Source organism: Gadus chalcogrammus, chromosome 1 (assembly GCF_026213295.1).
Source record: "Gadus chalcogrammus isolate NIFS_2021 chromosome 1, NIFS_Gcha_1.0, whole genome shotgun sequence".
NCBI lineage: Eukaryota > Metazoa > Chordata > Actinopteri > Gadiformes > Gadidae > Gadus > Gadus chalcogrammus.
The window spans coordinates 16,045,419-16,073,013 of NC_079412.1; the positions used below are offsets into that span (position 1 = coordinate 16,045,419).

At 43.1% G+C, this 27,595-nt stretch overlaps 2 protein-coding genes across 10 annotated transcripts in view; one reads left to right on the forward strand and one right to left on the reverse strand.

The window, feature by feature from the left end:
- Window positions 1-1,456: 1,456 nt before the first annotated feature.
- ren (renin) lies at window positions 1,457-4,689 on the reverse strand. Its single transcript, XM_056601373.1, has 9 exons — window positions 4,452-4,689; window positions 3,968-4,115; window positions 3,374-3,497; window positions 2,987-3,105; window positions 2,622-2,818; window positions 2,245-2,367; window positions 1,998-2,139; window positions 1,777-1,875; window positions 1,457-1,618 (listed from the first exon to the last, which is right to left on the reverse strand). The coding sequence occupies exons 1-9, from the start codon at window positions 4,526-4,528 to the stop codon at window positions 1,457-1,459; spliced, it is 1,191 nt and encodes a 396-aa protein (XP_056457348.1). The 5' UTR covers window positions 4,529-4,689.
- Window positions 4,690-12,449: 7,760 nt separating this feature from the next.
- The window catches only part of LOC130384121 (membrane-associated guanylate kinase, WW and PDZ domain-containing protein 1-like), a 77,448-nt gene continuing 62,302 nt past the window's right edge, over window positions 12,450-27,595 (forward strand). For all 9 annotated transcript variants that reach the window (XM_056592198.1, XM_056592171.1, XM_056592206.1 and 6 more), the window contains exon 1: window positions 12,450-13,236. In XM_056592198.1, coding sequence (XP_056448173.1) covers window positions 12,939-13,236 — 298 coding nt within the window. In that variant the 5' untranslated portion in view covers window positions 12,450-12,938. The remainder of the gene's footprint in view (window positions 13,237-27,595) is intronic.

The window sequence follows — 27,595 nt, forward strand, 5'->3', positions numbered from 1 at the left end:
TTAATCTGTAAAAGATGACTTTTGGTTTGTTGACTCCTGCAACTTGTCTCCTGACAACAAAAGTGAAACAAACGTGACGAGGACAAAGTTTCAATAAATCTATCCTGGCCTTCACTTCATGGCACGCTTGCCATCAATTAGAGAGGCAATCATACAATTCATGGATGTGGCGGGCCGTCCGAAAGACCTCAAGGACACTATCATATGACATTAAGAACACTAACACAATAAAGCCTTGAGCAGACAATGAGGGGACTTTTTGAGGCAGACCAGACAAGACCTAGAGACGAGCAGATTTGGGTGCTTAATAGTTTTTGTTTTGTTATCTCAATCTGGGCGCCCTCACTGCCGATCAAGCAGAAAGGAAGTACAGTGATCTATCTTTGAACACAGGAATGTTGCATCTAAATGAGATCAGGTTTTGGATGACTTTTTAGATAATAGGTGGAAATAACAATATCTTAGGATTCTAGGAATTGTAGTGTTGTTGTTTTTTTTACAGCCCTGAATAAAATGTATGTAAAGTGTAGTCTTGTCTTGGAGAACCTACCCCAGATTGATTTGTCTTTGGCGCTACCATCAGTACCTTATGGTAGCTCAAAAGTAATTGAAGCTTAAAATAAATTGCAAACTGTCACGTTCTCTGTGTATGTGTATAATGTGTGTGGGTTTGTGTGTGTGAAGGCATCAATAATGGTAAAAGTCAAAATTGACCATTGGCAAAGCAAAAAATTGAATCATAAAGATTGAATATCAAAACATGCAGAACTCAGATAAAAAACTAATAATGTAGTCTGTGCATAAAAAAAATGCTTGCTAATTTTGTCGTTATTATGTGTTATTATACATATTGCATAAATATTATCAAAGATATTTTCATCTAGTATGTTTTGTAAAGGAAATGAGATGGCAATATGGTTTTATTCTGCTCCTCTTTTGTTCATGGAGGTCGTAGTGAGTCAACATACTGATAACAAACAAGAAAAAGGCCAACTGAAGTTTATTGCTTTCACGTCAGCACAGTTCAGAGGTGGATATTGTTAAATGATATAGATGCAAAATAGTGAAAATCAGCAGAAGCGTACATGACAGAAATGCATATTTGTTCTTTTAGGCTTGAGCAATACGCTTGAAAAAAAGAACACAGCCGGCCTTCAAATATCTCTCTCTTCTTTACCGTTGCTTCTTTTAAGGGGCATAAATAGAAGGAAGGTATCTCCATCTTCCCCATCCTAACGTGGGGAATGAAGTAGAGATGATCCTAGGTGTTCATAAAAGCGGGTGAGTCTGAGGACAGATGCGTAGGGTATAAGGCCTGAGATCAGATAGCATACTGGAGAGTTAGATAACCAGAAAGGACAAGGCAAGGAGGGGGAGAGACAGAGGTGGCCGGGATAGATTGCAGAGAGAGGTGGAAAACGGACGCGGGGGGGGGGGGGTAGTTTTGTGTTTGTTATCAGACTGCTGTAGCAAAGCCTATTCGGTTGTTTTCCCGATCAAACTCTGTGTAGTAGCGCGCAATGAAATTGGCTCCCAGAATCCAAATGGGGCCTGTAGGGGGCGGCACATCCAGCCCTCTGAAGGTGACGGTGCAAACATCCCCCTCCAACTCGGTTTGCTGAAAACACAATGGTTCATTTAGAAATACAATGTTTTTACATAAATGCAGAACAGAAAATAGAGTGTGTTTATTTTATCACCGGTCATGTGGCTGATTCAAAATAGAAACCTCTTTGTGCTTAGCTCCACTGTGCTCACCTTGTGGCTAGCGCTTACCCATAAGATGTAGTCCTCGTGACTGAGTTCGTACTCTTGGCCACCCAGATGAAAAGTCACAGAAGGTAAAGTCTTCACCAGTTCACAGTTGACTTTGTACTGGAAAACAGACAGAAGTGGATTCAACTATGAACGGCCATCTGTTATTGTTTTTGCCAGTGTGTGTGTGTGCGTGTGTGTGTGTGATGGAAGGCGGATGCGTCAGTTGTGTTAGAACTCACGCCACTTTCATCCAACTGAGCTCCGATCGTTGTCATCAGCTCAGACACAGAGGAGGCGGGGCCTGTTATGTAGGAGGAGCCTGTGTCTATCACGGCGGTGCAGCCCTCCACGCAGAACATGATCCTGTCGCCCACAGAAACACTGGAAGGAGGAATAAAACAAGAGTTAAGTTCCCACTATGAGATCACAGATGTAGTCATTCATGTATATTCACCACCAGTATGCACTGCATGGAAATAAGCTCACCCTTTCATGGTCACTTCCCACTTTCCCATCTCCTCTGTGGCCACATAGTTGAAGGTCCCAGTGTAATAGTCGGGGTCTGTGCCTCCCAGCACCAGCTCACCGCCAGGGGAGTGCTGTGGGTCCCTGGAACAGAACCGCCCTCAATCAATCAACCAATCAGTCAGTCTGGCCATCTGTTTGTTTGTCTGTCCATTCATCTGCCCGGCCATCTTTCTGCCTGATTGCTTATTTGTCCGTCTGTCCATCTCTCCGCCCACGCTCCTCCCATACCCACCCAGCCACTCACTCCCCCACCCACCTGCCCACTCCCCCACCCAGCCACCCAACCCCCGCCCACCCCCCCACCCCCCCCACCCCCCCCCCCCCCCCCAACCCACCTGCTGTAGTAGACAGAGAACACCTCCTCCTTGAGGATGTGCTGGGACATTATGCCGTCGAACACGGGGGTGATGCCGTCGATCGCCACGTTGGGGTAGCCCATCCCCAGCACGCCGTCAAACTTGGCGAAGATGAAGGGCATGGCCGACAGAGCGGTGGCCTCGGCGAACACCTGGACCACGGGGATGCCGCCGATCTATGAGGGGAGAGCCACAAGGCATCACTTATCGTCGCCCGGGCCGGTTCACATGCCTGAGGCAGCACGGCCCAGCGGGTGTCGTCGCAATGTTATGGGAAAAGTGTGGCTGTTGCGGGTTAAGCTGTTCACACACACATGCCTGGGTGAGTGTGTTTTCAAACTCACCACAACTACATCCTCACTCAGGAATCCTCGGACGGTGCCAGAGGCATACTGAATGGAGAAGCCCGTCCCGTTGTCGATGTGAGTCCGGGATCTGGATCCGTCGTACCTGTTGTGCGTAACTGAGAGTGATTAAAAAACGGAGTGAGAATCTTCAGAGGGAATACGGAAGGAATGATGTTTCTTTCCTGTCAACAACACACGTCTGACACATTTTGGTAGATGTGGGTGTTTGAGTGTGTGTGTGTGTGTGTGTGTGTGTGTGTGTGTGTGTGTGTGTGTGTGTGTGTGTGTGTGTGTGTGTGTGTGTGTGTGTGTGTGTGTGTGTGTGTGTGTGTGTGTGTGTGGATTGCTGTATGATAGCATGATAATGGTCTCCAGTAAACTCACAGCAGGCGGTGGAGAAAGGAGAACAGCTCTGGGAGGGCACCCAGAGGTTGGCCGAACCCGTATCAAACACAACGTTAAACATCTGGGCAGGAGAGCCGATGCTGATTTCCCCAAAGTACTGCGTCTGGTTAGCATACATTCAAAATAGAAACAGAAAGCCAGACATATAAAACCACAAGTTGAAATACCAATACCACTGGTTTCAATTCCACCTCCAATCTCTTTGGACATGGGTTTTCCATTTCAGATAGAAAGTGATTCAATCTACTTGAGAAATACGATGGTCTTCTAATGTATGTATGTATGTATGTATGTATGTATGTATGTATGTATGTATGTATGTATGTATGTATGTATGTATGTATGTATGTATGTATGTATGTATGTATGTATGTATGTATGTATGTATGTATGTGTATGTATATATATATGTATATATATGTATATATATATGCATACATATAGATACATATTTATATATATAGAAAAATACATTAGAAGGCCATTGAATTTCTCACTGTATATAAATATTTATATATAGATATATTAATTTTCATCTTTTTTCATTGCCAGTTGTCAACTGTGCTGTCGTACATCCAGATAGTTGGTCAAGGGCGTTGGAGCCGTCCCATTGGTTGGATCATCGGAGGCCTTCTGGGTCAGTAGAGGGAACATCTGGTCCAGAGCGAAGCCCAGCTCCCTCATGTTCTCCCTGATGGACGGCATCTTCTTCAGGGTCACTCTGGAGAACACCGCAGATACAAGCCCGTTACAAAGTCGGATTCTATAAGAACACTTTGAACTTGACATTTTTATTCATTGCTACTGTTTTGAATGTAGATCGCCTGTGTAACAGTTTGACATATATAAGAGATGTAATTGATTGCAGAAATAGTTGAGCTTACCTCATTTCACTTGCTTTTGAAGTTTAATATATTGCATACAATATATATTGCAAACATATTTTCTAAATGTATATAGTCTGCCTTAATTTCGAATATAACGATGTATCGATAAAGTCTCCTATAAATCCCATGCAGAAAACACTATAATCGGAAGAATAAAAACAATAAATTACCGTCGCAAAGCATGGCCAGGGCAACTTGTCAACGACAGCACAGCTGCACACAGCCAGTAACTCCTCATCGGCTCCATGGAGACGTCAATACAGGAACAAATGAAAGGCCAGCGACGGATGCAAACGATCAAAGAAGACTTTTGACTGTCTTTCCTTGTCCCTTGATGACAGCGAAGGTGTGTCTTGATGTCAGTGTGTCCAAAGCACTGCGCTCTCTTTCTGCTCTTCCTTGCTAGCATCCAACTTCCACTCTTATATAGGAGATCTGTCCTCTGCTGTGCCCTGATCTACTGGCCACTCTATCAGAGACCTTTCCCTAGAAGGGACCCCTAAGGACCCCCACCCCCATCACACTCACTAACCCACCCTTACCATGTATCCCCCCTCCCCCCTCCCCTTTGGTCTCACAACCTCTGCTCTGATAAATAGGTCCCAGTAAAAGGTTTGAACTCTGACCTCTAGACAGAATGGGCAGATAGAAAGCAGCGTCGATGACGCAGACTTCTTGCCAAGGTTGAGCCGGTGACGTGGGTCGTTTCCCCTTGCTCTGGGGGGGAGCTTCTCAGGGCAACTTTGGGAAAGTTGGTTTGATTGAGTTGACTGTCAGCGGTTCCCATAAACTAACATATTTATACTCTAAACTACAGTGGACTATAACTTGGACTTGTGTCTAAGACAGTGTGCCTCATCTTCTCGATGTTATTTTAGATACTATCCAACCGGGATTCGTAGATTCATCATCAACGTCCTCGACATTTCACAAATCAAAGCATTTTCTCGTGCTTTATAAGTGTTTATAGATCAAATGAAGTTGTAAATGCCTTGAAATTTGCCCATTATATACTAATGGTTTTCCATTTGCAGCAGTATCAGCCCCGGCCCCTGTATTTTAACGCCTTCTTTTCCCACAGTCCTCCATTCCTTATCTGTGGAGAAGACAGTCCTCATGCCTATCGGTTTACACCCCCTCCTCTTAACGCCGCAACAACCCCATCTCGGCTCATTCAACATCCACTCTCCTGTAAACACCTCTGCCGCCAATCATGGGGTGGGGTGGGGGGGCGATCTGTACCTATGGAGGGAATTTCCCTGAGAAATCCATACACCCAGTGCGGGGTTCCCACACTGTTTAGCCCCTGTCAAAGTGTGGGGGGGAGGGGGGGGGGGGGGGGGGGGGCCTGCATGAACCACCGACTGAAGCTAGGAGATTTAGGGTCCACGTCAGCCCCCCACACAGCGGGCCGCAGTGGGGGGGCCCGGGGTCAGCCCAGCCAGATATTCCCACTGGCCAATCTGACAGACGGCTGATAGCAGGGTCTGCCGCGGCTTGTTTGAGTTTCCATCTGATGACTTCCTGCAACACGGCAGGTAGCCGCTTGGTTTTCTTTATTCATCAATCATTAGACTAGGCTACACCAGAAATAACAACAAGGAAGGATTAGGACGCCCTTTGAGAACTGTGATTGCATCTATTTTATTATAATAAGCTAAGATAAACTTTGGATAAGGATAACTTTGAGAAAGACATCTGACAGTTGACCTGCATAGTAATATGTGAGCCATGGAGTCTCCTTCCCACAGGGCCCGCAGAGATGTTGCTGCAGCCTGCCCTCCAACCTCTGGGGAATGTGGGCTCCACTGGGTGACCATGGGAATCCCAGGGCTGTCTGCCGCATGAGGTGTGTTGACTTTAAATCGACTGGAAAGCCTTGGACCAAGCAGGTTCATGACACTCAGCCTCACTAGCCCCTTGATTCTGCAGAGGTTAAACAAACGCAGATATTGCTGGCCCTCATGTGGAAGAAGGGTGCAAACAGACCCAGACGCAGTCACAAGTGAGTTCTATGATGTAGACCTCGAGAGCTTCATGTAGGCTATCATCTGTCATCGATCTGCATAAAGAACATTGGAAACAGACCATTGGTGGTTTGGGCCAAATCAAATTACGAGGAGATACTAAGCCCTCCCTGGCCTGGAACCGCTCACATACTGCCGGCTTCTTGCTGCTCTGGAAACTGGATTGTAAACGGTGACAGGGAATTGCTTCCATTTCCAGCGGGGTGAAGTTTCCACAAGAGAATGAGAGAGGTATGGGTTGCCAATTTGGTTGCTCTGAGACTGGACCACAAGTGAAGGAGAAATAACGCTGTAATACCATCTAGAGGCAACATTCCAGTGTTACATTTCACGATTCAGCATCATCAAAATGTTAGAATTAGGAGAAAATATGCCTACACATAATGCCTTGTTTTATTCATGGAACATTATTATATTACCTCCTTAGTATTAGTTGGACATTACTATGATAGTGTTAATAACAGTATCAGTTAACTACATTTTAATTAATTTGCTGTGCACTCTATTGGTTTTATGTAATTATGAAGGTCATGGGTAAATAGCTTGATTGCAAGCAATGCATAGCCTTAACACATAGTTGCCATTTTCGGCTTTGTGCAGTTATAATTCGTACATACAGATTGCTTTACCACTTGGCCCAGGGGAGGCAGGTAACATGAAATAGTTCCCAACGGTCAAAACACACCAAGGCAACTTATCCAAACGACAGCTGCGATGACAACTACAAACAGATCTTTACCTCAGAGACACCCATGCTTTTCCTCCACTATAGCCGCTAAATAATTCATATTTTCGGCGGCAACCAATCAATTAAAAATGTCTGCAGTCAGAACGTCACATGTCTATATAAACCACAAATACTGCTACCATTGAAGAAAATTATCACATGTGTTTCATAGTGTCAAGGCACCGAGCGTGACGGCTTTGTTTATGCCCTGTACTGAAAAGGCGTTGTGGTGAAATATTCCCAGAGCGTGATCTCAGGGGAGAGTGCTCAGGTGCCCCAGAAGGAGAGGACATCTGGTATACATGAAGGAAACCATGGCAACTCCAACTCCCTGTTTCATAACGGAGTGCTGTGGAAAAGATAAAGTGTCCCTTGTTCATCTTCCAAGCCATAAATATTTCATAACAAACATGCCTTTAGCATCTAGTTCCACAGAAAGGCTATGTTCAAGGCTAGCTAAAGTGGTGGCTAGGTCAGGTTTAATAGTAGAAGTATGGTTGGAGAGGATGCTAGGGGGAAGTGTTATTCTAAGCCCATGATTTAGACTGTAGGCATCTTGTTCTGTTTTCCTTTTAATCATACCGTGCAATGCAAGGAAACAACTGTGGCCATACATTAAATTATATTAATGAAGCTATGGAATGAGTTGTCAGTGATATCCAAAAACACAGGCCATAATTTGTTTACTGAGTGTGCGCAGCCTCCAAAGGGCTTTTGTTTATGAAAAAAGGACCTCATCATCACTGTCAGAATCCATGACATGATTCCAAGCTGTCACCCTGGAACCAAACACAATAATTAAATTGAGAACCGTTCCTGAGCAAAGCGCTGCTTAAAATCCCCCCTACTGTTGGTAATAGGATAATTAGGTTAGATGCCCTGCCAACAGTGGGACTGTTTAAAAGACCCAACACAACAGTAGTAGTAGAACATGAGCCGTTCCTCCAGGACACATAATGTTGAAGAAATGTGAGCTTGTTGAACATCTTAAGTCTGCTTCTAACCAAGGTTATGTTATGTTGGTCTATAGATATTTTGTTAAATGTACATAATTCAATTACCTCAAAGTTCAAGCAACTGGATCTGACATCTTCTATGGAGTTTTCTTACATTTCATCATTAGCAGGCCTACCAGCCTATAAATCATGACACACGTTGAGAGACCCCTGCAGGCTGTTGTAGGTATGTCCCAAGTTGCGTCTATAATTGTTTAACATTCTATGACGATTACGATCTATTTATTTTTTGATAACTAAAAAAATATATAGAGATACATAATGGAGACTTCCAAAATAATGTGTTGATTGTATCATTGATATGAGTGCCCAAACATTGAAGAATAAAGCTGCCGTCAACACACAACAGAGCAGTAGCATGCATATCCCGTTAACCCCGTAGGAATCGAACTCTCAGATGTTGTGATTGAGTGTTTACCTTGGACACATGACATCATTGTGTGCAGAGGATATCCCTATGCAAAAAGTATCTCTGGTATTCTCCCCTGGCTCTGTCACTTCCTGCACAAGAAATGTCCGCATCCTCTTCTCCACCAAACATCCTCTGAGTGAGGAACTTTTGAATAGGCCCAATGTTTGCTTAGCAGTTTTCCGTTATGCATTTTTTTCAATTTTATTTAACGGAACTGTTGATACAAGAATCGATACAGATGGACAATTTCATTATTTTTATTTACATATGCCAGAAATTGACAACCGAGTGTAATTGATGTTACTCGGTATGCATATTTTTTTTTGTGTTTCTGCAACTAGAGCTCAAGCGGCTGTGTACTCGGCTTGCCTTAGCTTGGCCCTCAAATTCAACCGTTCTTTCTTTAATTGCCTTCATGTTCTCTGTTTGTAGAACAATCACAATGAATAATGCAATAGAATGTCTAATGTTTAAATAATACAATGGCTACAGTGTGAATGTGTGGCTCGGACCCAGTGAAGGAGAAGGAACAAGAAACAAGGAACCGGGACTCAGGTTGCAGGGCCATAGCCTTACATGCATCTTATGCAACAATGGCAAGGATGTGTGTGGGTGTGTTTGTGTGTGTGTGTGTGTGTGTGTGTGTGTGTGTGTGTGTGTGTGTGTGTGTGTGTGTGTGTGTGTGTGTGTGTGTGTGTGTGTGTGTGTGTGTGTGTGTGTGTGTGTGTGTGTGTGTGGGTGGGTGGGTGGGTGTGTGTGTGTGTGTGTATGTGTGTGCTGGGGGGGATCCAATACATGACAGAGACCCATTTCCTTCTGAAATGAGTCTTTGACAGTTGCCCTTACCCTAATTGTCTCAAAGCTATCTTTATATATCCTATTCTTTCCGGTGTCCCTCCCCCCTCCCAGGGCACTCATGTTTGCCATTTTACGCTCCCATTTATTATCCCATTAACAAGTCAGTAAAGTGTCGCAATATTTCAACTTGCGACTACTTCACGGAATCCATCATTTATGCTTTTAAAAATGCAAACATTGACGACAAGGCTTTTCCAGGTTCCAGTAGAAGATGCTCGGCACCATGTGGTGGGAGATATCTGGAATGCAGCAATAAGCTGGTTACGCCTGCATTATTAAACAGATAAACGAAGCCCAAAGCCATCTCCATTTCCCATAGGCTTTCAAACTTTTCAAACTTCTGTTTCTCGTTATTTTACTACGAGAAAGACTTGTATGTTGTGTTCTTTTGGTTATCACAGAAAAGGATTTGGAATCATTAGAAAATATATTTTCCGTAACCCGCGGCTTATCTACGATTTAATAAACCACAGCCTGAACGATGGAGGACCTGTTGAAACTGTGAGCCAACATATCAACCTAGTGTGTATTAGTCTGGGCACCTTGTGTTACTTGCTGTGTGTTGCTCAAGGAACAGAGACAGGTCTTAGACAAAACACTAGTGACAGGCTGTTGGGATGAATTACCCTAAACACTCTCACGAGCACAAGATGACGGCCCCCAAACCCAACCCACAACAGAATCAGCTTCACCAAGTCAACAGAGATCTAACACTATGGAAACATCAAATCAAATCAAAAGATAAGCCTTTATGAACGTGTATGAATTTTGAAATATGTGAAGGAAGTGTGATCTATGTGAAGGAGGTGTGCCTATTATATTTCTCACTTGCAACCACACAAATGCAATATGTATATTTCTTTCTTTACCCCTCAAAGTAAATTTCTTGTACTCCCTAGTGGCCACTCAGATTAATACATTGTTTGCTTGGGGGTTAATATTTTATTTACTTACAACATTCCAGTGCATTTGGCAAACATATAGTTCTGTCAGGGAAAGCGCGCGAGAGAGAGAGAGAGAGAGAGAGAGAGAGAGAGAGAGAGAGAGAGAGAGAGAGAGAGAGAGAGAGAGAGAGAGAGAGAGAGAGAGAGAGAGAGAGAGAGAGAGAGAGAGAGAGAGAGAGACCCTTACACAACACCGAAAGCTTGACTATAGCTTGACCCTTGACATGTATAAATATTCTGGTACCAACTGCTTTTATGTTGGTCATATTAAAATAGTTAATAGTCACAAATCTCAGTTGGAATTCCTAAACAGATATGATTAAAGATATAGGGATATGCTTTAAAAAAAGATTAAATTATACAAGATGAATGTATTATTATCTACAATGATGAACAAAATTGAGCGTTTTCTTATGCAATGCATATTTTGTGATTAAATATGATTATCCTTATATCTCTTTTAATAGCACTTTCACAATGACTTCTTATAAAAATCGTATTAAAAGAAGAAAAAAGTAGGTAACGAGAAAGCAAACATAGGTTATGGCGCACCTAGACCCCGCAAACTGCCAGCAAACGTGGCGGTGTGTGCATACCCCGACTCAGGCCGTACATACAGTCCCACTGCATGCTGTAGGATAAGCAGTGCTCAGCCTACCAGTCATCATTGGCCTAGATGTATGTGACATGTATTGGCCAGCAGCAGTTTCCAGACAACTCTGTCCTGCACAGAATGTCATAGACCATGTGACTGGCAGTGGGTACGTTTTCATTTTTTCCCCCACCACTCTCACAGAAAGATGAGATGAATATGTGTTGAGTTATGTGCCCTCTAGTGTATTCTGAACTTCATGTAAGCTGCAGTATTCATAGGCGTGGATTTGCACGCACAGATACACACACACACACACACACACACACACACACACACACACACACACACACACACACACACACACACACACACACACACACACACACACACACACACACACACACACACACACACACACACACACACACACACACACACACACACACACACACACACACCACGTCCCACTGAGAGTAATACATTTGAAGCAGAAGCAGAGGTAGCATGAGAGTACAGCAGGCTCCTCCTCCCATTTGCTGCTCACTGGCCATGTGAGCTCTCAGCCCTCCAACATTGAAATGAAATGGGATGGAAAGCGGCCTTTCATACAATAACATTCAGGCCAGCGCTCTGGCATTCAAGCACTGGAGTACAAATTACTGTCCTGAATCGTCTGGGGACACTTTGCACTTCTGTCCTCAACAGCATTAGTTTGTCTCATGATTCATGTTTGCAAAAGCACACATACGATAATTCAATATGCATTAAATATTGATATAATATTAAATTAGGTTTAGCACGTTTCCATGGACACTATTTTTCTTCTTCCTGAGAATTTTTAATTTTTTTAAATAATAGCCACTGAAATCGACATTCCCAGTTGCTAAACGCTGTTGGATAATACTTCTGTAGTTCAAAAGGTTTCCATTTAAAAATGTTAACATATGCTGTGGCAGGACTTATAGAGATGAGCTGAAGGGTCTGCCAACGGGCTGTGTTTGTAGCTAAAGCTCTGGGTCATCGTGAGGATAAGATGTCATCTTGTCTTGACTCCCAGGTCAGGCTACTCGAGGAGATTAATTAGACGTAGACGTAGAATTTGGCACCTTTAGTCCATGAAGTCACATGACCAGGTAGCCGAAGTGCTTCGCAAAGGTGATACTAGACTTAATAAAAAATAAAAAGGTGCTAAAACTCAATTAGTCATATATTCAATATAAACGTATTCAATCAAAGTATATAGCCTACTAATATAGTAATACGTTTCCATAAACTATACTTCTACTAAAGTTGAAAGTAAATCAGTGCTGATGTAAAAACACAAAAGTGTTAATCAGCCATGGAGGCCCATTCCTGTTGTTTATGTGCTGTTTCCTACACGTCAATATTTATGGTAATGAGTCAAATCTCCCAAGGGGATAAAATCCGGAGATCGCTGTAGCGGAGCCTAATCCGCGTTGAGGAAAAGCAAAACCATCAGCCGAGGAGCTTTAGGACCCAGTAGGTGCAGGAGAGGATTTCTACTTGTACCGCTCTAAGAGAATAACCGCTGCACGCATGCGCCCTTTTTACAACGTCTCTCGATTCCGGGCTCCAGAACAAGTAGGATGAACTGTCAAGTTACCTGCTTAAAGGCGCCGCGGTCGAGTCTGTGTGTGCGTGTGTGTGTGCGTGTGGCGGTGTTTGTGTGTGGGAACGGGAATGCCAACCGGACAGCCACGATGTGAACGGTTTTACGATTACAAAGTTAAGGAAACATAGTGCGAGACTATAAATAGAAACATAAATCGTTGGACTAGTTTGTGGAGTAGATTGAATTAAGATGTAAATTCAGGAAAAACAACTGAAGTCGCCTCGACCGTGACTTTGAGTCAATGGGATACCTGCATCTCAAACTCTTTGGAAGTATGCCGTGGTTAAGAAGAAGAGTGAAACTGTTCCTGTTTGGATTTATGACTGAGCGACCTGAGACCTTTGGAGATTCATAATTTGAAGCGTGTGTTTGTTGTTGTTTTGTTGTTGTTTTTAAATGCCATTCCAGGAAACGATCAGATTTCGTTTGGGTCCAGATCACCAACATGTCAAAAGTAATTCAGAAAAAGAACCACTGGATTACAAAAGTAAACGAGTGCGCAGTTAGACGAGACGGAGTAGGGCGGCTGCATGTGGAGCTGGACGGGGGAGCAGAGAATGGAGAGTTTTCATACATTGGACACGTACGAGAGGATGCTGTCGTTTTTCAGAGAGGGAAACTCCACGAAGGAGAATTACTTTTGGAAGTTGGGGGTCAACCTGTACCGGGTTTACCCACCTATGACATATTGACTATGATTGAGAGCTGCAAGGGAGCTGTCAGTTTGAAAACTGTCCGCCAAGGTAAGTCATGATCTCAGCGCCATGTCATGTTACTAAAACAAAGTCCCTGAAATGAACTAAGAGCAAAGTTCAATAATGTCATTAAATCCACAACAAGGACGGAAGGGAGGGAGAGAGGAAGGAAGGGAGAGACAGAGAGAGAGAGAGAGAGAGAGAGAGAGAGAGAGAGAGAGAGAGAGAGAGAGAGAGAGAGAGAGAGAGAGAGAGAGAGAGAGAGAGAGAGAGAGAGAGAGCAGATGGGGAGGTAGAGACAGAGAGTAGGAGAGATCCCACAAGGAAGCATTTTGTAGATACAATTTGACACAGTGTTCATACTTGGTTAGGGTTGTCATCCATGGCTTCACTTGGCCATAATAACATGATGAACATCATGATATGATATTTGCCATTAGTCATAATGGCTAAACTGGCTAGCACAATGAAAACATTGCTTCACTCATTTATGAATTGGGAAAAATAACATTTTGGTATGACCTCTCACAGACACTGGGCAACTCGTAGTACATCCAAATGTCTGACAGTGAACCCTGGTTTGTGAATGAATGGCATGCGGTCTATAATCTGCCAAACAATAGCATCGGACCAACACTTTGACAGACCCCATGTTTACTTGACCCCGCTCCCGGGCAGCTGGGGTTATTTGTGGAAGTGCCCCTCGCAAGTTCCCTTGGCTTGACCCGTTGCCCGCTTGGTCTGCTGTGCGTCTGCTCAAGAAGGCTTCTGGAACTGGCAGGATGGGGCTTCTAATTACATCGTCTGCATTTTGTCAGTGTCCAGACTAATTTCTCTTTGGCTCTGTTGTTTATTTGTTATCTCTCTTAACTCGGTTTGAGAGCTCAGGACCGGTAGCTCGCTATATGGCCTCAAGATGAGAGGGCTCCAGCTTGGAGACAATGCTTTTCCTTTTTCTTTTTTTTTCACTCTACCAAAAACAGTATTCTGTAATTACTTTATACAGCTGGTTTCCAGGCACACACACACACACACACACACACACACACACACACACACACACACACACACACACACACACACACGCACACGCACACGCACACGCACAAATGCACACGCATGCACGCACACGCATGCACACGCACACACACAATCAATTATGGACCCACATTGCGCATACAAACATTGTGTATTCACTTAACAAGGCCAACAATGGCAGTCTTGGAAGATCATTAACCATGTTACATAACAGCCGGTCGAAATCAGAGTGCTGTGTTTGCCCTGCTGCTTTGCTGTAGGGCCATCAGATGCCCTAGTGGTTGGTCTTTCTAACTCTGACCTGTGGTCATAGAATATCTAGCAATAATGTCTCCTTACACTGCCAAATAATAAGGTTTAAGATGGAAACTTTTTACACATCCTGCATTCAATTATAAACATGAAAAAGATGTGGAGGCCTATTCCGTCTCGGTGTCTTGGCCTATCGTCCTCCCTTGTGAGTCAGCAGACTCTTCCTGACTCTTATTCGATGGTCAACTCAATCACGGTGTACCTGAGCGGCAGACTAGCCCTCTTCACAACACTCTCCATTGTTCCTCAGTCTGCTCGAGCTCCCTGCATGCATCAGTAGCACCGAGGCCCCTGAGCAGGTGCTATTAACCCCGGACTGGGCAGATCTCTCTCTCTCTCTCTCTCTCCTCTCTCTCTCTCTCTCTCTCTCTCTCTCTCTCTCTCTCTCCGTCTCTCTCTCTCTACCCTCTTTCTCTCTCTTCTCTCTCTCTCCTCTCTCTCTCTCTCTCTCTCTCTCTCTCTCTCTCTCTCTCTCTCTCTCTCTCTCGCTCTCGCTCTCTCTCTCTCTCTCTCTCTCTCTCTCTCTCTCTCTCTCTCTCTCTCTCTCTCTCCCTCTCTTCCAATAATGCTTGGAGGTCCGGTTACCGCGTCCAGTGTGTGTCGGTAAGGGGATACTCTATGGCTGTCTGCTAGGTAGGTAGATTGGAGCGGCCAGATATTCCAAGGCCTTCAGGTGTGTCCTCCATGGAATGCATTGGCTGTCTCCTCTAACCTATGTATAATGGCTGCATAACAAAGGTACCAAGCAGTCTTTGAGGAGAGATGGAATATTTCAAAGAAATTCCTGCAGCATTGACTTTGAAGATTGTAAATTGATGGATGTGTGTGTGCCTCTGCGCAGGTGTTTGTTTGGCACTGTTTGAACATCACTTGAAGTTCTTTGGGCCATGGTATTGAGGGGAGACTATTGAACATGTTACAATGTTCTTGAAAGTGTCAACTGTGTGTGAAAGGAGAAAATAATCCTGGTGATAGAGAGTAAATCTTTCCGATGTGAATATTCAGCGGCAAAACAAAAAGGCTGAACCCTGTATTGTACGATTCAATATTTGGGCCATTCATGTTTACACTTATGCCTTCCTAGAGGCACGTTCACACAGCGTAAACAGAAAGGATTGTTAACAACTTCTAACAACTACAATTAGTACTAACTTCACATCACACATTTGTTTCTCTTTAGCAACAGCAATACTGTACAGGAATTGCAGTATGGGACTTTGAACCGATAAGCCAATGCCTTATCTATGTCTCCAAGCTTTACTTAGCTCAAGCCCGGGCCACTATCAGTGATCTGGCTTGGTGCTGGCAGGGTTTCAATGACACACAGCCGTCGTTAAAAGTCAGTCCCTCAATGGCATGCCAGGATGCAAGGTGAAACCACAGATTAAGTGGCTGAGCCTCAACACAGTTAATTACATGTTCCTTTGCTATTTTAGTATTTTCTCTGCATAAACCATGATTTCAAATTTATATTGTGATGGGCCTAGTGGAGCTATAGTGTGTTGTCTATGCTGACCTTTGTATGAACTCCTGCAGCCAGGCAAGACACCTGAGGTTTGAGGTAAGCTGGATGCTGTGTTGGTGACTCTGTGATCCTCAGCCAGGTGTCCCTCTCCCCAGCCCGGGGGGAGGAGGGTGACAGTCTGCTTGGGTTTTTTTTAGGGGGGGAAGAGGGTTGGGGAGATGGATGCCAGAGATTCCTGAGAAGGGGGTATGTGACACCCCTCTGTTGCGGTGGCTTACCCAGAGAATTACCGCGGTTGATAAATCAGTGTAACGCTCCAATAAAAAACCTGGGGTGACACAGTGGAGAAAACTATAAGGGCAAATGCATTAGTTTAGCCACTACTCACTATTGTGTGTGGGTTGATTGAAAATGAAAGAACTAGAGACAGAATCCTTAGGATGTTATTACATGTTACAAAGCTGGTTACGAGGAATTTCTCTTTTGAATTTGAGTTCACCATGCTTGTGATTAGTTTATTGCCCTTGTTTTTAATGTCTGTAAATTAGTTTCTTTCTGGCTTTGCCAGGTCTTTTCTCTCATTGGGTCTCTCCTGGTTAAGGAAAGGATAAGTTATATTGTATTTTATATTGTATCTGTCTGCATACATCTAGATATTCTGTTATAGTTATTTAAATGTATGGAATAGAACGAGATAGTTTACCTTTTGTATGTTAAAAGGCTTGTTTCTGTTTCTTCCGTCAATAAAATACAGTATATTTGACTGTGCTATTTGAAATATTAGTTAAAGATGAAGTTATATCTGTGTGCTTGTGTGTGTGAGTCAGTGTGTGTTTGTCTGAATGATAGATAATGCTGTGCATTGTATACTCAGAAAACAGGTGTTACCCCACAGGGACACGGGAAGTTTGGCTATGCTATAAAAAACACACCCAGGCAGGCATGCACACACACACACACACACACACACACACACACACACACACACACACACACACACACACACACACACACACACACACACACACACACACACACACACACACACACACACACACACACACACACACACACATGAAGTTAGTTCCAACCAGACTCTGCATCATTATGGAAATTAATTTAGCAAGTTATATGCCAAACCAGAATAAAAATAAACTAATATAATTTGTCAATTCACCTTTTCACAAAGTATCTGTGAGGGAATCTCGCTGGAAAAAAAGCTAATGAAAATGTGCACAGCAATACACTGCATTTCAAGAGATAACACATTGAATCCTTTCCTACACCTAATATGCCCTTCATAAAGTACATAAAGCATTAAAAGCAGATGTTCAGCGAGCAAGTTGGTAACTCAGCCAACCTCCTCATCCTCTCACATCCTTGCATCAGTAGCAAACACGTCATACATCAGACATGTGTGTCTGGGGGGGTTATAGAATAATGTGTATAATAAGCCACAAGTCAACCACAGCTATTTATAGCATGCTTTGTCAACTATAACATTGCTTTGTAAAACGTCTCATGGCAGTTATCTACTGAAATAGCCTGAGAAGAAGCAATTCATGCTCACTACACTGCATTAAAATAAATCTTGTAAGTGATAAAAGCTGCAGGCCACAGACTCAGAATGGCCACCAATACAATCTATATTACTCGCACACTACTTCACTTTCAGTTCTGATGTAAGCATGGGTTTTAAAATACACATGCACACGCACGCATGCATGCACACACGCACGCACGCACACACACACACACACACACACACACAAGCACAAATGCTCACCATTGAAGGTATTCAAGGGCTATTCAATTGGAAGTAGAGAGGCAGGGCTGGTGAAAGAGAGCAAGCTGTGTTGCCAGACTTTGCAAGACGTGTTTAAGTAAAGCAATAGAAGCCAGGCGTTCCAGCAAACAAACTACCATTTTTTTTGCTTGCGTATTTGACTGTCTTCCAAACATGTATTTTTACCCCAACATTTCTAATCCATTGATGTCGCCATGAAAAATAATCGACCATTCGTTATATAGGCAATCAGACCTGTGGTTCAGTAGTGTTGGGTCTAAGCTTTAAATAACTAAGGTTTTCAGTAACCCTTCCTTTTACAGTCCCCTAATTACTAGGTATATACCTGGTAAATATATGGTAAATGTAGTATATTATTGGGTAATTACCACTGGTAATAGGAAAATACAGAGGAACTACAGCTGAAGTACTAAGAAAAACCTCCACTATTATCCATCACCTCAACTAAGTACCGTGTAGTTGTAACTGTTTTAGGATGTTTATAACTCAGATATAATTGTGTACTTCCTAGGAAAGTAGGCAACCAATTCTTAGAAACAAATCTTCTATTACCCATCAATTCAAGTTACAATTGTAGTTACCCAAGGTTTATGTTGGTAACAGCCCAGGTTTAATTACCGTATGTACTATCTACAAATTAACATAGTACTTTCCAATAAATTACTATTTCTTATTTAGTTATTGTTCATAGCTACACCCATTTATAGAATGTTTATTAGATTTACCTCAGAAACTACTGAATTGTTTTTATTTAAGTTGAAAAATTGCAGCAATACTAACTTCGTAATAACCTCTGCAGGAACAGTTTCCTCTAGTGTCATGGTACATATCCTTAAATACTAGGTTACGAAGCCTTGTTTGTTTCCATGGTATTACTATGTTCTTACCATATCTTTTCTAATAGATAATTCCATTGTCCATGCAGTTAACTGGAACTTGTACCATATATGTTCTGCAATGTTACTAAGTAAAACATGAGTGGTAGATTAGTAATAATAGATTATTCCCTAATAAACACACACACACACACACACACACACACACACACACACACACACACACACACACACACACACACACACACACACACACACACACACACACACACACACACACACACACACACACACACACACACAGACTCTCTCGCACTCACAGACTTACTCTCTCACACTCTCTCTCACACACACACACACACACACACACACACACACACACACACACACACACACACACACACACACACACACACACACACACACACACACACACACACACACACACACACACACACACACACACACACACACATACATACACAGACACACACAGCACACACAGATAGAGACAGACAGACAGACAAGCAAATACTAATGAGCGCCCACATACTCTGAGCCACTGTGTGTGGTGGGAGAACTGTTTGCCAAGCCACTCTTAGGTAACACATTTGGAAAGGATAATGCCTAATTACAGGTGAAAGGTTGGTGAGGATCTTCAGCAGGTGTCCTATCATGTTGATCTCCCTTCTAGTCCTCTCCGGCGCCTCAGTCCATCTCTAGATACTCAGGTTGCTCATGAGCTGTTAGGACCCCGCCCTGAGTGTGGTTGATGGACCGCTCCTACATGCTTAAAACACCAACTCTGTGTATCCTCCTGACATGGATGCTCTTAGACTGTTAATTTACCTGCAGGTATAATGTCAAATGTAAATTACCTCTCACCCCCTCTGAAAATATAAATCTTTTATTTATATTTTCAATAACTCCAGTGTGTCTTTCAAAAAGATTCTAGGCTACTAACTCGATGAACCCTTGCCTTGTAGTAAGAATTCACAATTTTCCACAATTTTTTATTATATGGTGCATCTGACATAAAATTACTTTGATATCCCTCATTGCAGCTAGGCATTGAACCATCTAATTTATTTTAAATTAAAGTTGAATAAGTGAATATTAATGCAAATGTACAGCGAGGGAGCTCAGCAAGTAAAGACCCGACCAAATATTGTCATGAGCCTCACTATTCACAAGAAAGCCTATCTTGCTGAATCTGTGCACCGAGTGACACAGAAAAGGATCAGGCTCCGTCCTGCTTATAACAACAGGCTGGTATTACCAGCTATAGTATTTATCGTATAGTAGTTATCAATCTACTTAATTCGGAATACCCTCATAAAATAATGCATCCTAGTTAGTCACAGTAGTAAAAGGTTTCCAAAAGACAATATAGGGAGGGAGAGAGTATTTATTTGCTGCATGTCCTATAAAACGGTACAGTGGGTTGATACTGGTTAATGTGATCTAAACAGATTAAGGCTGTGTTGCTATTAACATTTTAGTCCTTAGTGGATTAATTAGTGTTGGCACTTACGGCTAAGGCTAAGCAAAACAATGTTGTCATGATGACGATGGGTTTGTAGACATATGCTGCCGATGTTATTTGAAGACACATGCACCTGAAATTAGTGTCAATTAATATGATAATGAAGTGCTGAACTGAGTCTGTGACTTTACCGAACAGAGAGGGAGTGGTTCTACAAGGAGAAGGCTTTTATCACTGAGTTTGGACCCTGTGCCACGGGTTCCCATGCATCCTCTGTGTGTGTGTGTGTTTGTGTGTGCTGCGGGCGTGCGTGTGTAGGCCTGTGACCAACTCAAGGTAATCTCTCTACAGGCATGACAGGCAGCCTGAAACAGGTGGAGAAGGTTATTTGTGTGTCTGCGTGTGTGTTTGTGTGTGTGTTTGAGTGTGTCTGTGCGTTCGTGCATGTGTGCATGCATGTTTGTGTGTAGGTGTGTGCGTCTGTGTCATCCAGTGGGTACAAGTCCAGTTGTTTAAACTGCTGAAAGTTTAAACGGTGAAAAAGGTGGGAGGTCCTAAATCAAAGCTGGAAGCTGTCCTTTTCTCTCTCTGCTAATGTCATTACCACCCTGGGAACCAGACATCTCTATGGGATGGTGTGGTTCCACTTAGTCAAAGTTGTGTTGAGAGATGGGTTATAATTCCCCTTACATAGGAGCAGAGACAGATGTATGTTCCAAATCAATGTTTTCAAATGATTGTTGGTAATAGTGTGTGTGTGTTTGTGTTTGTGTGTGTGTGTGTGTGTGTGTGCGTGTGTGTGTGTGTGTGTGTGTGTGTGTGTGTGTGTGTGTGTGTGTTTGTGTGTGTGTGTGTGTGTGTGTGTGTGTGTGTGTGTGTGTGAGTGAGTGAGTGAGACAGTCAGTGCTTGCGTCTGTACTGCAGAAACCAAGGTTGTGACCATAATCCCTTTCTTATTTGCTTGGAACCGTAACGACGAAATGATGGTGTGTCTTGATCCCTCTCTCATCACTCCGCTATTATTCCTGATTAATGATTTATGGGATGTTTAAAACGAATCCTTCAACTTCCTCATAGAGCTGTTGTACAAAGATAAAAAAGAGGAACAGATTCTATTTTTGTCTTCTGATAAACTTGATTTGTCCATTTGCTTGAAAACTCGAAACGCTATTCAGGTTACCTGAAATGTGTTTAAGCTGTACGTCACCACTCTTTACTACCTACTAACCTCTATTTCTCTCGGCCCTTGGAGAGCCCTCGGTCTGCTGCTGCTGCTCCACAGAAGGCCCCATTATCTGGGCATACCGACAGGCATGCCCAGATAGGTGCGAATGAAGGGAGGCGGTGGGCATGGAGATGCAGAAGAATACCTTCTCAGGTGGAGGAGGTGGGGTTCCGGCAAGGGGGAGTATGGTTGGGGTGGGGGCAGATGACCGTCGGGCTGTGCAGCCGTGGCAGGGACGTTGACACGGTTAGAGGTGAGAGGTCAGAGTTCAACCTGGAACCAGAGTGGCAAGGGGGTCAGAGCAGACAGAAGCCTGGCCAGCTCGCCTGTCCAGCACATGTAAGCTCCCTCGCTTACGCCCTGTAAATCTCTCTATCCTCCCCCTCTTTCTCTCTCTTGCTCTCTCTCTCTCTCTCTCTGTAATCGAATGCACACATTTTGACCCCCACCCTCTCTCCCCCTCTCAAATCCTGTCTCTCTAACCATGTCTCTCTTTTTCTATCTACTGCGCATCTCCAAAGTGTATGTTTGTGTGTGTGTGTGTGTGTATGCGTGTATAAATGTGAGAACTGGTGTGTGTGTGTGCTTGTGGACTGATGTGTGTGTGAGAGTTTGTATGTCTGTGAGTCTTAGCGAGTGAGAATGTGCGTGTGTATTTGGGTCATTTCTAGCTTCCTTTGGAGGATCACGCTGAATGTGTGCATTACAGCAGATCAGCAGCAGCATGTTCCTCATGTTATGTAACTCTATACCCCGAGGAGTCTCCCTCAGTGCGACGCCTTGGACTATCAGGGTTATTGAGACTGAGTGATCAACACCACTAGGCTGTTGCATTGTCCTCTCCCTGGCACGACGGCATTCCCACGCTTGCAGATCAAGCCCAGACGAAGGGCGGGTGATAAAGAAATCACAATGACTTCGGTTTAGCCTCTTTGTAAGACAGTAGGTCCGACGGTCGTCTGACACTGTGTTGAACCACCGTGCACTGAATTGTTAAAGCCGTAACCTGAAACTCTATATACGAACCCTCTGTGACCTCTGAACCAGATGGGAACTAGATATCTCTGATCGTAATGTGGCGTTGTCGTTCCTTCATTCGAGATAACCTAATGATGCATCCTTGACCAGCTTTCTCTCCTGCTGGCGTGTCTGTCCTTTCCCAGACACACACAGACACTCAAGGCGTTCAGTCCCCACTGTGCCAAGCAGGTTTTGCTGCATGGCTCAGATGTCTACCTCTCATCTTCTCAGGATAGATATAAGAGTATCAGTCAGTCAGTAGTTTGTTATGAAGCTAAGAAACACAAAGTCACTCCAGCAGGACTGTCACTTAAATGAACATAAGAGAAATGTGTGGGAAAAATGTTCCCAAATAGCTACAAAAGGGAATTGACTACCACATGTTTACTTACACAATAGTTATTTTTGAATCCTAACAAATACACAAGGGTTAACCTGACTCATCAGGAACAAAATGAGATGCTTAAGTAGACAGCATAGTTGAATGGCAGAGAGGTCAAGTTAGTCCAACAGTAAGCAGCCTCTAGTTATCTCTGCTCCCATGAGCAAATGATAGGGGGAGTTACTGTCCCCATATGCCTTGGATATAATGCTCACACACACACACACACACACACACACACACACACACACACACACACACACACACACACACACACACACACACACACACACACACACACACACACACACACACACACACACACACACACACACACACACACACACACACACACACACACACACACACACACACACACACACACACACAGAAATAGGAGGCTCTGTATCTACAAGATGAATAACCCTTCAGTTAGAATGGCTATTCTTGTACACCGTGGGTGTTCCACAAATGTTAATTAATGTTGTCTTTATCACTGTATGGAGAACCAAGAAATGGGTCATGTATTGGTTTAGTCAGTCCTTCACCACATCATGATTCTCAGTGCGGCTTTTGCAAATAAATTAAGCTGATATTTAGGTTCTGTCTTTTGCCGCCCCACACTATTTGGGAGCTCCTTCAAAGGAAAACCCACGAATCAACATCAACTTTTTAGTATGAACTTTGCCAGATTACTTGAGCAGATAAACCATATCGTGTCTCCTTTCTGAAGCATTGTTCATACATGAATACTCATACGAAATATATTCATAATCTGTTAAACATTATTAATAAGATAATTAGATAATCGTTCATAATATCATTCATGAAGCACATGTTTATGATTTAAAAAACAATTTATAATGCAATGTTTACAATCACGTAATAATGCTGCAATTCATTGTTAGTTTAGGTAGTTAAATAAGAAGCAGTTAGGTATCTTGTGTGCGCTTATCTAAAGTGATCTTTGTTTCTATCTTAATATAAAAAAATATATTTAAAGTTTGGGAATGCCAAAGTACAGTAGTAAGGTACATTTAGTCCTCACTTCGGATGAGCTTACACAAAAGACTTAACTAATGGTTTGTAACTGCCTGTATTTATCTTGAGGTGCAACATTTTTAAGTGTTTATAAAGCATTATTAATACTTTGTAAATGTTTGTAAATCATCAGCATACTCTTCATAAATGATCTTATAAACCATTGAACATAATCTTCTTAATAATGTACAACTGATTATGAATTATGAATGCTTTATAAATGCTGAATTCACAATGAATTCACTACGTACCACCTGCTTCACTAATGCTTCAAAGAGCGACCTAACAGTCTTTGAAGGCTTTTGTTCTGGATTTATGTGTCTTCCGGCTGCTGATGAAGCACTGGTCCCAGATCACTGGGCAGACTGATCTCTGCAGCAGTCTGCTTTTATGTAGCGAAGGTGGCTCTGGCTGTCTCCTCTCTGTCTCCTAGCCTAGGGGTCATCACAGGCTCCCACAGCAGAGGGGCACTGTAATGGCAGGGAAGTATTTTGTGTGCGACATACAAGGCAGCCAGTGACATTTAACAGGGCCAGCCAGGACTGATGGAAAGGCTTGCATACCACCGAGTGACACATGGATCAGACACAGAATAAAAATATGGCCCCAAGTATGTTTACACACCAAGTGAAAAAGGGAAAGACATGATAGAATGGCCTGAACAAGTATTTTCATCAAAACATGTTCATCGCATCCAGTGATTGAGAGATTTTACACTAAAGTGAGCTGACCTATACGAGGTTAAATACGTATTATACCTGCCCCCATGAATCAGTATGGCACAAGAGTCCAGAGATGTTATGCGAAGGTAAACAAATCTGTCAGCAACATCTTATTCAGTGAGTGAGTTCAGGCAATTTAGTGATCCTAGTCTCTTGTTGTCTCTTGTGAATCTTTGAATAACGCCGTTCATTATGCGTGCACTGTTAAATATGATAAGTGTGTGTATATTTGTCAGATCCTTCCTTTGGTCTTTCATATATTCTATATTTAGCATATTTTCCCTCCCTTTTTTTGCCATCATCCTCTCCCGTCCTTGCCCACTACACAAAGGAAAGTAATACAAAGTAATGAAAGCATGTCTCTTCCAACTATATTTAGAATCAAGCAGAAGAAGTGCATTTAAGCGGGACACACTGCCGGTCTTTGTGTGTGCGGTTGAGAATGCTCATGTTTGTCTTTTGCTCTTCCATTATACCAACGTTACCCATGATGCCATGTGTCTGTTTATTGACTCAGCAGCCTTACATTTGCTAACCTCATACTCATATCATGTCTCATATCATGTTTGTATTGTTTATACTTACAAGGCCTGGTTAGGGAAAATATTCTACACCAGTGTATTCACATAGTGTGACCAATGAGACTCAGATGTTTGGAATCGGCTGCTATTTTGTCAGCGGGCTCTAGAGAGACATCTGGGTCAACATTAGCTAGGCTTTTGGCGCAATGGTTCTATTCTTTTAATATGGTGGACTTGACTGAAGAGGGAATCACATTCAACATCATATTACCTTAGATAACCCTGGTAAAACCCCAGTCAGTTCCAACAACCCTTACTAGAGAAACAAATTATGAATGACTTACAGATTTTTGTTCACAAGGTAAAGTTACAGTTACAGTTTGACTTCAGCTTCAGATGACGGTCAAAACACACCTTCTGTTGTGGCTTCACTGTAGACGCCATAAGCCCATGAAATGAAGGGGTATGAATGGGCATATGTGAAGCCAGCTTTAGGATGTGGCCTGGCAGGCTGTGTAATTACAGAAGGGTTAGGGCCACTCCAGAGACCTATACAGGGGTGCGCTGGGATTACTTTCATGTTGTCTCTGTTTGACTCCTCTGCTAGGCTGATTGCAGGCATCGTAGTGGGAAGCAAAAGATGTGCACAGTCTTGGTCGGAGAGATGCGCGTCATAAAGCAGACAGGCCCACTCCCACAACCAGTGGGTGTTCCGCTGCTTTGTTTGGCTTCTGATGGTGTCCAAAAGCAAAGGGGTTCTTGTCAGGGTGAAATCGCTGCTGGTTCATAACAACGTACGGTGTCCTTTGGTATTACATTTCCAAATATGATTAATGAACGAAGACAGGTACAAAAACACACACACACACACACACACACAGGACACACACACACACACACACACACACACACACACACACACACACACACACACACACACACACACACACACACACACACACACACACACACACACACACACACACACACACGCACTGAAACATCAACGCACACTCTAGCCTTTTTATGATCTACAGATGTCCATCTTTCAACCTGAAACCCGGTCTATTGTTTACAATGATCATTCTTCGAGCCAAGCCTCTCTGTTTCATGTGAGCTAACTTCAAAAGGTCCCAGCCAGACTAATGGCCGGCTAATAGCGGGAGGCTAACGGCTGCTGGTCAGAAATTCCCAGAGAGCCGAGTGAATCCCATCACTTAGAGCAGGGAGAATGCAATTAACTTATTTTTCCTCCACAGCATCTTTCCCAGAGTTCAGCTCCATCAGGCGCTCTTCCCCTCAGTGCAGGATAATGGACTGTGCAGTGGAAGCCCACTCTGGTGTAAGCGGAGAGTCCAGTGTTGACCGATGGGATGTCCTGGGACCCACAGGAAACCGCTGAAACAATGGATCTCACTATTTAAGAACCAGCATTTCCAGTTCCTGGGTTTTCTTTTTTTTTGGGCTATTATTATTTAAAATTGCTCAAAGAAAATACTTTCCCCTGACAGAAATCCTATCTTATTGTTGCTGCGCTTGAGTTGTGTAGCTGTGGGAGTGAGATTAGGGGTGTATGTGTGTGTAACTTTGAGAAGACCAATTAGATGTGTTTGCTCATGGCCCATTAGGAAAACTGTGGAACAAGCTTGGATTTGTCTTTTTTGCTGCTAATGCAATTAATGTACAACAATGGTGTATTGAGTGTGTTTAAGTCTCCGGGCTATGTGTTAAAGCATCTCAGGCTCTCCAGGCTCACAGACAGAGAAGAAGATGTAGAGTTAAGGCAAGCCATATGGAGCATTCATAATTAAACTGAGAAGACAGAATACTTATTTTATTGAGCTGAGCTAAGTGGTCCGTGTTGGAATAATGAAATTTTCCACAAAATATTGCGAAAAAAATCAACATTACTACAGCCAGACTCCTGGTTAACCTCCACAGAATCGCATCATAGGCCCGTAGTCTTTTAACAAATTATGTTTGGTAATAGCCACATAATACATATATATTTGTGTGTGCTGAATCAAGAGGTGATCGGGGCAACTTTGGATTCCGCAGTTAAAGAGGCTTGAGGTAAGATTCAAGGGCTATTATTTGAGTGTAATTTGTTTGAAATGCCACAGCCACCCTTCAGCTATTAACGAGTGAAGTGCTCTGTGAGATATGTTCTGGTTGACTGCGCGACTGCCTCTGTATGAGACTATTTTGATTTTAAACCACTCCCGGCTCATTTCGGACCAATCAGGGCTTCTCTTCCCCGATCGGTTCGGGAATCCAACGAGCCTGCTGTCAATCACAGATGCGTGAATGCAATACTTGTTAATGGCTGAGAAATGTTGGAAGGAGGGAGCAGAGAAGGAGGGGATGTTTTTGGGTTGTTTATTGTTTTTAAATCTTTCTTTTATTTTTTTTAATATTGCTCTTCTCTGCTCACTGTCTCTTTACAACTCTCAGTTATACCACCTTTAAGGCTGGTGTAACAGTATTGTCAGTGGGTTTAGGACAACTATGCTAACTGCTTGCATGTTATAGTGTGTCACTGTAATTAAGAC